The 11883-nt window shown below is 33.6% G+C and overlaps 1 protein-coding gene across 1 annotated transcript; it reads left to right on the plus strand.

Moving 5' to 3' along the window:
- The first annotated feature begins 3533 nt into the window (after positions 1 to 3533).
- Positions 3534 to 4749, plus strand: LOC131063426 (uncharacterized). The gene has a single exon (XM_057997231.2). It carries the CDS (start codon positions 3674 to 3676, stop codon positions 4274 to 4276), a length of 603 nt encoding a protein of 200 aa, XP_057853214.2. The 5' UTR covers positions 3534 to 3673; the 3' UTR covers positions 4277 to 4749.
- The last annotated feature ends 7134 nt before the right edge of the window (positions 4750 to 11883 follow it).

Here is an 11883-nt window from a genome sequence, read left to right on the forward strand (position 1 = left end):
ACATAATTTTTTTTCCAAAATTCTTTAAAATAAAAAAGTTATTAAATTAACAAAATTAGTTAATATTTCAAATTTATAGACCCGATTTAGTATAAATTAAATGAAAAATAGTTAAAATAATCAATTTTTTTATAAATTTACATATTTAGAATCTAGACAGTATAATCTGAAATGGGTTTTAATTTTGTATAAAAATTCTTTAATTAGAGGCGTGTAAACTATTTCTGAAGTTCATATTTGTGCTTTCATTCATGGAGATTTGAATTTGCAGGTCCATGTCTTAGGTGTGGCCATCCTAGGCCTATCCCGGGCCTAATCCCGAGCCAAGTGGCAGGTTGTGGAATCAACATCCACAAAACAGGCCCCCATTTTCAAACAAGGGCGGCTTGTGGAAAAAAAAAGGAAAAATGCCATTTAGAAACGGGGGCCCGCTTTTAAACAAAACGGGGGCCCGTTTTGTTTAAAAGTGGGCCCCCATTTTAGAACAAAACGGGGGCCCATTTTTTTTTGCTTTGGACCCCCGTTACCTTTTGGCTCGGGAGCCCGAAGCATAAACGGGCCCCCGTTTTTTGAAAACTAGCCCCCGTTTATAAGAGCGCATTTTCCAACGCGTGGACTTCTGCGAATTTGTGACTCATTACCTTGCACTTGCCCGTAAGATCAATGATAGAGGTTAGATGTATATTGATGGAATGTGTAATATTGCTCAAAGTATGAGAGTGACAAACAAGTGAGAGAAGGTTAGAGAAGTGAAAATCTCGAGGTGATAAAGTATATGTGTTGTTGACATGGATGTAGAATGAGTTCGTATATTTTATAGGAGAATGTGTTGGTTGCATGGATGTGTAAGGAGAGGGTATATATCTAGTTGAAGATCATGGAAGGGCATAAAATGAATGAGGAAGATCTTGAGAGGTCATCAGTAGGTTGTTGTATAATGAAAGAAGGTCCACAACAATACATGCTACTTGTAGCAATGAGCAAGTTGAAGGGCCAACATGGCAACTATGATCTAGTAGTAAACTATCTATAATAGAAACATGAAGAAGGAACCATAGTAGAAAAGATAATATCTAAGACTTTAGGGATAACATAGTCTAAGGTGTTTGGTCAAATGGAGATCTCGGGGTGAGAAACAAGGAAACTTAAAGATAAGGGACAATATAAATAGACAAGAGGAAGCAACTAGTTTAGAGGGAGTAGATATTTTTCCTCAAGTGGGGGAGTTAAAGGAGAAGTCACATGGGAGAAGAAACCAAATAGGAAGGCTCCTTGAAAGGAGACAAAATAATCATGTGTTCAATCAAGTGCATCTATGAGGTGAAACCGAGGAATACTCATGCTATGATAATGAGGATATATTGAGATTATATTGCAAAAAAGGGGAGGTTTAATCCCTTCCTTTTGTAATTTAGTTATTTAATACAATTTTTTGTGTTTTTCTTGATATATTACTTGCTTGTGTTGATGGGTGTTTTCCTATTTTATGTGTTGGGAGGTATGCATGTGCTATTGTGTGTATGTTCTTTGTGCTTGTAGCCTTAGGTAGATATGACTTGTGGGAACTAGACTAGGCATGCAAGTTTAGTTGGGTCACCTATAGCAACTAGTAAGGTTCGAAAAATGTGCATAAATTACTAGTAACAACTATTATGGTGAGTGTGGACATGAAAAATTTGTTTAGAGGTGTTGTGTGAGTTCTCATAGCAATGCTAATATGTCGAAGCATTTCTACTTTTATATTATGAGCACATGTAGGATAATATGTTCCTTATTAAAACATTTAGAAAAAAAATCAATAAATGAAATATTAGAATTGTTTGATATCTATCATACTTCTTATATTTGAGAGGGTATATATCTAGTTGAAGATCATGGAAGGGCATAAAATGAATGAGGAAGATCTTGAGAGGCCATTGGTAGGTTGTTTTATAATGAAAGAAGGTCCACAACAATACATGCTACTTGTAGCAATGAGCAATTTGAAGGGTCAACAAGACAACTATGATCTAGTAGTAAACTAGCTATAATAGAAACATGAAGAAGGGACCATAGTAGAAAAGATAATATGTGAGACTGTAGTGATAAGATAGTCTAAGGTGTTTGGTCAAATGAAGATCTTGGGGTGAGAAACAAGGAAACTTAAGAGATAAGGGACAATATAAATAGACAAGAGGAAGCAACTAGTTTAGAGGGAGTAGATATTTTTCCTCATGTGAGGGAGTTAAAGAAGTCACATGGGAGAAACAACCAAATAGGAAGGTTCCTTGAAAGGAGACAAAATAATCATGTGTTCGATCAAGTGCATCCATGAGGTGAAACTGAGGAATGCTCATGCTATGATAATGAGGATATATTGAGATTGTATTGCAAAAAAGGGGAGGTTTAATCCCTTCCTTTTGTAATTTAGTTATTTAATATAATTTTTTGTGTTTTTCTTGATATATTACTTGCTTGTGTTGATGGGTGTTTTCCTATTTTATGTGTTGGAAGGTATGCATGTGCTAGTGAGTGTACGTTCTTTGTGCTTGTAGCCTTAGGTAGATATGACTCATGGGAACTAGGCTAGGCATGCAAGTTTAGTTGGGTCACCTATAGAAACTAGTAAGGTTCGAAAAAATGTGCATAAATTACTAGTAACAACTACTATGGGTGGACATGCAAAATTTGTTTAGAGGTGTTGTATGAATTCTCATAGCAATGCTAATATGTCAAAGCATTTCTACTTTTATATTATGAGCACATGTAGGATAATATGTTCCTTATTAAAACATTTAGAAAAAAATCAATAAATGAAATATTAAAATTGTTTGATATCTATCATACTTCTTATATTTCATTCATTGTGATTCACAATATACTTTTATAAAATACCACTCTTTACTTAAAAAAAATACTTATCTTATCCTTTCCTCTTACATCTTCTAAAGTGTATTCCTTAAAAGATTCCATAACAACATCTCTATCTCATATCAATACACACTTTTAAATACCCATAATAACTTTTTCTGAATTATTTTATACTACTTTATGATACATCTTTTGAAAACATGCACTCCATGATAATCATAAGGTCTCACCTACCTACAAAATGAACACATAACAACGTAGATACAAATAAATAGAAAGAACAACATGACCTGACCTTTTACAAACTTTAATATTAACTTACCTAAAATAGATCCACATTAATCTGTTCGGCTAGTTGTTGATTATGACATATCAGAGTAATCAATTCAATAAACAAGAACACTTTAATGTGGCTTGGAAAGCAAGCTTCAACCCAACGGCTGCATTGGATTTCTTCCACGCAGTCCACAGCTTAAAAAGTAGGCGCGTCACATCGTGTTCGCTTTATATTATTGCCATATTTTGGCTTTCCTCACAACCACCCTGGCCCGCACCGCTCCTCAAAAGACGCTTCTCAGATTTCTACAGACATGCATTATTTTTTAATTCTACGCCTGCCCTTCAAACTACTGTAAAAAATACGTCCCCCGCTCCTAGAAGCTCTCTATATCAAGCCAATCTTGTTTGTATCGTTAATGTGAGCTTTCTTGCTTGGGAGGTCTTGGACTCGCTTATAGCGAGCTTAAGCATCTCTCAAGTCTTCAATTTCTACGTTTGCTTTCTTCTTCTTTTTCTTTTCCTCTGTGATTTCTGCATAGCCGCCATGGAGGTTGTTTCTCATGTCAATCATGCTGTGGCGAAGAAGTTATGGAATATGGTGAAGGCGGTATTTATGATGCTGAGAAAAGAAATTGTTCTGAAGAGGAAAATGGTGTTGGAGATGCAGATGATGATGAAAAGAGGGAAAATGCTTGGAAAATCTCTGGGGAGCTTGATGTTTCACCATTCTCATGGGAAGAGCCGCCATTACAGGACTGGTTTTGGTGTTAAGGAATATGAGTTTTCCTGTAGTAATACTCCCATTTCCTTTCATATTGGGAAGAAAAAGCATAATTTTTTTCCTTCTATTCCTTGCATTCAACCTCATGCTGTTGATGAAGAGGACTGCTATTCAAACGCCATTGTTGTTTCTCAGTCTGAATATTTCTCCAAGAACAACATGGATTTCTCAGATTTGCCTGGCGTGGATGAATCCACAAGGCCTCTTTCGCCCTTTTGTTGGGGTAATAATTTGAGCTGCTGCGAAGAAGAGCGTGTTGACAGAGAAGCAGAGGAGTTCATTTCGAGATTCTACCAGCAGATGAGATTACAACGACAAGTTTCTTTTTTGCAGTATGATGAAATGCTTGCCAGGGGCGCCCAGTAAAAAAAGTCTTGAAGTCATTTTTCTTTCTCATTTTCATTATTTCTTGAAGTGTGTAGGGCAAGTATGTGGTATACAATCTGTAAAGGATTCGGCCATTGGCGTTGAATCCTAGGTTTTCGTAGAGATTTTAGGAGATTCCCTGTTGAGTAGAGAGTATATTATTTATTCTTTGTGTGTGTCGAATACTTTTGTGTCGTGATTATACAGAGAAAGAAAAAAAAGTTTTGTAGTAATAGATTGGTAGCTGTTTTTAGGTTTGTGTGTCTCCAATTGTAATGTTTTAAGGACAAAACGTCTTGGGGTTTCCGTTTTAATAAATCCAGAGACGCCTTAAACACAGAGTGACTGCTTGGAAATTTTTTCGCTTGTTACAGTATCATTCTATAAACGGGGAAAAAAGAGAGACAGATTTTCTGTGAACACCCATATTGTCTTCAGATAATATAGAATCAATAAAGTTTTCTTTCCCCTGATTTGTGATTAAGATGCTACTCGTGAGTGAGGAAAAAGTGTTCATCTGTACAATGTATGGCGAGACTCCACATAGAAGATGATTTAGAATGATACAAGTGAATATTTTAATGACGTTCTAATTTTATTGGTGGGCAAATAACCATGGATTGGCTCATCATGACTAGTATCAATAAAGAGTTAATAATTTATGACTTTGATGGTAATAAAGCTACATCTTTATATGACTAGTCATTTCAACTTTTATATCATGAGCATTTGTACTATCATATTTTTCCTGCTGAGACCTTCAAAGAAACATGATAGATCTATCAATTGTTTGATATTTATAATACTTTATTCATTCTGACTTTCTAGTGTCCATGAGATCTCATGGTTTCATTTGTGTAAATGCACACTTTTAATACTCATAATAAGTTGTATGTATGTATGTATATATGTATGTATGTATGTATGTATACAACAAAAAGGTGGACATAGAATGGAGCACTCTCAAGTCTAACTAAGAATAAGTCTAGAGGAAGCTCAAACATCAATAGACAAAAATAAAATAACTAAGCAAAGAGAGTTGCAGTAATGGGAGTAGTCATAGTTATTAAGTTTGATCATATGCTATAACACCATCCTCTTAGTATTCAATAGATTGTTGAGCATGCACAAGGGAAGTATCCAATTCCAAGTGAGGAAAATTGCTATAATTTAGCTATCCAAGAGGATCAATGCCCGTGAGAAGAGGTAGGAGGCGATTGAGAAGGCTAAGACTATTAATGAGGAACATGGTACATGGAACCTTGTAGATGAGAGCTCCTTGAGATGGGATATTTGATCCCAATTAATAAAATGACCATGCTTGATCTTTGATCTCATTTATTAAATTGACCATATTCCATGCTTACACCCACAAGGTTAAGAGAATTTAGGAGATTGGATTTTGGTGATCATGGAAGGAGCATTACCCTAGTGTTCAAGGAGTTCTTATAGATGTGTAACTTCTAATGCAACTAATGATCTTGCACCTAGATTTATATAATCTTAACAAAGAAAAACATATTTTCTATGTAAAGAAATTAGAACATTAGCCAAACAACTAAAATAGAGATAAATAGCTATCTTTCCAAATATAGAATATAATTTCCACCATTAAAGCATACCAAACATAGATAAATTTAAATGGGAGCTAAGACCAATCACCCAATACCACCATATATCCCAAGTGAAGGGGTCTAGTCAAAAGGGATTGAAGAAGTCATATATATGCATCCAAGATTCTTGAACTTTAGTACAAAACTAAAAAAATATTCTTGATATACTCCAATTGTCCATAGAAAGGATAGTGGGGGTTAAGGACACCCCAAAGAGAAAATGAGAAACAAGTGAAAGACCTTGCTAAAGAATGCACTTATGAAATTAGCCAATTTAGGCTCAACAATGATTGCTCAAACAATTTTAAACCATCAGTACCAAGTGCCAAGATAATATTAAGGTGCCAATGACTATTTATTCAGCCCACCATTAGGAGATGAGGTGTAAGCCACAAGTAGCCTAAATTGGTAAGTTTGTAATCATGAAATGGTGTTTCATGATAAAATTTTCAACCTTTCCATCAAGGCTTGAAGGAACTAATGCTAATATTGTCAACCATATGGATATGGATGACTTCAATAATAGTCTAGAAGGTCTCCTAGTCCTAATTAGATAACTAGAATTTCAAATTAGCTTAAGCCTATGATAGAGAAACATTAATAGTTTAGAAAAGGAGATTAAGGAGAAAATGATTACCTTATTAAAGTATTTCAAAGCATGAATCCAAAGGGATTTGACAAGAGGATGATTTTGAATAGATATAAGTAGAGACCATCAGATTAACTACTAGTTAACTTAGAAGTCATTATAGAAGTCATTACCAACCCAAATAATCTAGTGCTTGATGGACTTCTAGACCTTCAAATTCTATTAATAACACATGTACCTTTGATCTATCTAGACTCTCTCATGGTGAGAAAAGTATAGGGTCCAAACCCTTTCCAAGATAGTCATCCAATATGAACTCATTAAAAAGTATAATATGTAGTGATAATTTTCCAAGAGTTATTTCCTTATAGATCTCTAATGATGCATATAGCATAGAAAAGAATGCCTTTTTGACAAATTGATAGAAGCCCTGAACCATCAATAAAATGAAGTAGACAACAAAATTCCTAAGAAATAAGATGAAAACCTTTGTTCCTATCTACAAAGGCCTGGAAACATTTTCTTAAGAACATTTAACTTTAAGAATATTAAAGATAGGTAAAAGATAAAGTTTCATCACACCAAGAATTCACAACCCAAAGAGAGAGGCTTAGAGATCCAATGATTTATCTTTTTCTTGAATTTTAGCAAAGACAACTTGCTAAAAGGTAGTGTAGTGCCATAAATTGTCGATCTTAATAATTCATACTAGGTTTGGACCAATTTTGGTAGATGTGCCTAATTATGGGTGATTGTGCCCACTTTTGGGACTATTTCCATAAATTTGGTTCATTACTCTATTATTGACCTTTTTCATTGATTGTTTTGTGAATACTAGGGTGCCCATTGCCACTGTAAAGGAAAAAAGAGCTCAACTTTTGAAGAATAAAAGTTAGCTTTGCAAATAGTAGGAACTTACCTTGCTTTGTTAGCCTTCCATAAAAATTTAATTTTGAAAAGGTATAAGTTGCATATAAATACAGTACCCCTTTCTCATTTCAAATCTCTACATTCTCTAGCAAGTGTAAATAAGAATCCTAACATCCTAGCAATTAAATTAACCACATATCTAAATTCAAGATATAGGGAATTCAAGTATACAATTCTACTACAACAATCATGATCAATTATATTGTATTTCCTCATGTTGAAAACATGCATAACATGTTGTAGTAATTCACTATATCACATCAATATTCGTATGAGATTCCATGAAAGTGTTTCATATATGAAGTATTATCTTATCAATTCAACAGTTCATTGCTTCTTTAGAGTATCCTTTTGAGGGCATGCACTCAGATTTCGTCATTAGCCATTGTGGACATGGAAACATTAACATGAGGTTCTTTTTAGACAAACCCTTAAAAGTCACAACAATTTTCCCCATTTTTCATGTGTCTAGGCATAGATCTCACAATGTGAAAGTTATATAGAAGTAATAAAAAATAATGATAGATTGTGACAAACTCTAAATAAATGAAAACCTTAAACTAAGGTGGCCAACACCCATATCCGACCCTTTTAGGAGAGATTTTTGGGAGACCATTATATAGAGCCTCCTAATTTCCTTTCTAATAATTTTCCATAATTTTGGACACCTTTCAACAAGGGCACCTAACACCCTTGTCTAGCTATGTAGTCTACTCTAAATTTTAGATATAGGTTACTCTCTGTCTTTGTTCTAGATCTACCTTACTATTTTAGCTTTAAATTTTGTATCTATTATATATTGTAAAATTCAATCATTTTGCAATCATTAAATCAGATCACATATGCACACTTCATAATCTCATTTCTTTTGCAACAAATGAACAAAATCCAAGTGCCTAAATCTCCTTTTATAATTGTACTTAGGTCTATTTTTGTTTCAATGTTATAAAAGGAAATCAAGATCTCTAGTTTGCATTAATTTTATCCAACCAAGAAACTCAAGAGAGAAATTATCTCATAATCGAACACCCACCTTGCGTATTATACCTGAAACTAGTTTTCCTCTTTCTAATAAACAATTGAAGAAGATAAATAGGGAATTGAAAATATTTTAACAATTTGTGAGTACAAAACAATTGGATAAAGAGTTTCCCCCCCTCATCGAGAGTCTAAGGATATTGATGCATAGTGACTTGCATGTTGTGGTTTTTCTACATAGAATAGTTGATTAGTGGATGAAAACTATGATGGTAGCTTTTTGTGAAATAGTGCTTGGATATATGGCTCCTCAAAACCAAATAGAGATGTAGGTATCGATACACATGATGAAATCTTCTAATCCTACAATCAATTATTTCATCATGTCCAATGCTGGACAAAATGGGAATGCCATTAATGTTAGTCTTGGGGTTAATCCTATTAATTAATATACCTATATTTCACCCTCTTCCACTCTCCCATTTATTTTTTAGAATGTACACCACACCATTTATAATCCATCCTTTGCACCTCTCACCTACCATAATGTCCAAACACCAACCATTAATTCCAACCCACCTTTGCATTCGAACTTCTCTAAAAAACTTAATCTATCTATTTCATTATTAACCAACTATTACAAAATGTTTCATTATTAACCAACTATTACAAAATGTTTCATCATTACAATAATTAGCCAACATAAGCCAAACCCAATCTCAACCAACCTTTCATCATATTGCACAACTAGCCCACTTTCATATACCATTTTCAAGCCTCCAATACTAGAAAACATTGAGACACGACACTTAGAGAAATATAATGGGAAAGGAGACCCTAGCATTCATCTGTCGGCTTTTACTATATGTAGTGATTACATTCTTGAGGATACTTTTCTTGTAAAACTCCCAGTAAAAGTTGCACCCTTTGATTGGTTTTTTCTCTACCTAATAATTCAATTACCTCTTTATCATAACTTTTTAATCAATTATTAGAAAATTTTCAAAATAATATTGGACCTCAAGAAACATTAATTGATTTGGTGCATTATAAACAATGTGTGAAAGAAAAAGTGACTAATTTTATGGGTAGATATTAAACTTCATATTCACAAATTTCTTATTCTTTTCTTCATGCTAATGTGAAAATATCTTTAATTGGAAATTTATAGTGATAAAAAATATATAAGATGCTTATGAAATTTCCGTCATTTACACATTTGTGCACATCCCTTCATGATTATTAACTTTTAGTTTCTGAATATGAAGGTTCTTCCTACATTGTTCTAGTTGACCAATCCAATGCAACTCCTCCATTGTACCAATATTTTAAGGAACAAAGTAAAAAATTAATAAATGTTCATTCTTCTAATAATATTCAAACACAAGTTCTAGCTACAGCACATATTGCAACCTACTATTCTTATACATTGAAGAATCAATAATTTTCCTAGATTTTTAAGTGCTTACATTTTGTTATACTTCAATTAGTAAGCTCAACAGCCTAATTAGACTTCCTCACATCCATCATGTAGAAATTTTCAAACGTTTAACTCCTATATTTGACCCAAAGGCGTTTTGTCAATATCATCATACTCTTAAACATGATACTAAGTGATGTATGCATTTGACACGTGACGTTAAAGAACACATTGACTCTAATATCACATAGGTGTCTAGTTTAAATGATAAAAGGATGAATACATATTATTTCTTAATCAAAACTTACAATTTTTCATTAATCCTTTACCTTCATATTCAAAAAATGCTATAAAGCCAAATTTTGATTACATAAGAATTCATTCTCAAACCATCCAAGTAGAGTATTTATTTAATATGATAGAACCATGACTAAAATAAGTGAAAATTAAAACTTATGGACCACTATGCAATACTACTAGAATTAATGACAAACCCACATGTGGGGTGCTCATTGATCCGATATGCACAATGGTTTCAGTTTTCCCACTATTGGTTTTATAACTCTTTATGTTTAGGTTAAACCTAGAATCCTAGATGTTCCCATTACCATAATTCCTACCTCAGATCAATTTTGTGTGAAGTTGGTTTACTGGTAGCTGATCCTACCATAATTGACTATTTGATCTGGAACAATATTTCTCTTGGTAATCTTGCAAATATCTTGTCCGATGTTTTGTGCAAAGTGCTTGAAGGTCGATTGAAGCAACCTCTTGAGGCACTTGTTGCAACATATGAAGTTTAGGATGAAATAGAAAAGAAGTGTACATATGCTCAAAAGAGATTATTAGAAGACTTTAAGAATATGAGAGACTATGTTGTAGAAGTAGGCAGAGTGTACAAATATTATCTCCAGTGGCCAGCAGCTATTGAACATTTCAAAGCTAAGATTGACTCTATTGAATCGGAGTTGAATTCCATGGGTAAATCATTTGATATTTTCAATGATGTAGATGGTTCATAGACAAAGAAGATTAATTCTCTGCAGTCAAAGTTTATATTTTATCAGAGGTGAAAAGAAGATGTGGTGAATGTTTTCTTGAAGGTAAAAGAGATTGTTGAGGCTAGCTTGGAACATCTTTCCAATCTACTTATTGAAGCTGAGAAGTATTTTTGGAACTCTTCTATTCTTGATTCCTTATTTGAAGTAGTGGATGAAATAATTAAGAATGACACTTTGAGTTTGAATCTCCATTTGGCAATGAACTCTTGATCTAGACTTTCTTTCTATAATTAAAGGAGAAGTATAAGAGAATTTTTTAGAAGTGTAATTTTTTAGAAGTGTAAGTGAAGCATTCTTTCTTTTGCAATGCAATTTCTCTTTTTGGTAACCCTTTTGTTGTTACCTGTTGTCTTTGATGTCAAAGAGAAAGAAATATTGACTTTTGGGGAGAAATATTGAGTTTTGAATTTCGGAACCTTGGAGAAACAAGGAAGCATTATCTAAGGGAAAGTTATGGAAAGTTTTTGACATAGATGTTTTGCCATCAATGAAAAAATGGAAGATTGTTAGAAATACTTGTCTTAGTTGTCATTGATGTCAATCTCGATGATTCGGATTAGCCCAAATATGTTGGAGAATAGTGGAAGATAGGCATGTATGTTTCTGAATAGTGGAAGATAAGTATGTACGTTGTAGAGTAGTGGAAGATAGGTATGTATGTTGTAGAATAGTGGAAGATAGGTATGTACATGTATGATGCGTATGGTAGATCCTTGTTGTTGTTGATGTATTGCAAACATGTTGATTGCTCTAGAAATATGTATTGTCAATATGAGGATAGATTTATCTTGAGATTTGGTGTTGGTTGTGGCAATTGGTTTAATGCTCCAATTGGTCATGCAGTCAGATAGTATGTAGTTGACTTATTTTAGAGGTCCAGTCCTCCACATTTGTGTCTTGATGAAGCTATGGTAATGCAATTTTATTATGCTTATTGTTATCATCTGAGATTGCAGTATTTGTGGTGTTGGTTCTCTGGAAGTGACGGTCCAAAAATTTATTCGGTTATGTAGTGT

Source organism: Cryptomeria japonica, chromosome 10, assembly GCF_030272615.1.
Source record: "Cryptomeria japonica chromosome 10, Sugi_1.0, whole genome shotgun sequence".
Taxonomy (NCBI): Eukaryota; Viridiplantae; Streptophyta; class Pinopsida; order Cupressales; family Cupressaceae; genus Cryptomeria; species Cryptomeria japonica.

Bases quoted from the DNA above. Each gene is read 5' to 3' on its own strand.
- LOC131063426 (XM_057997231.2), top strand. From the start codon at position 3,674: ATGGAGGTTGTTTCTCATGTCAATCATGCTGTGGCGAAGAAGTTATGG.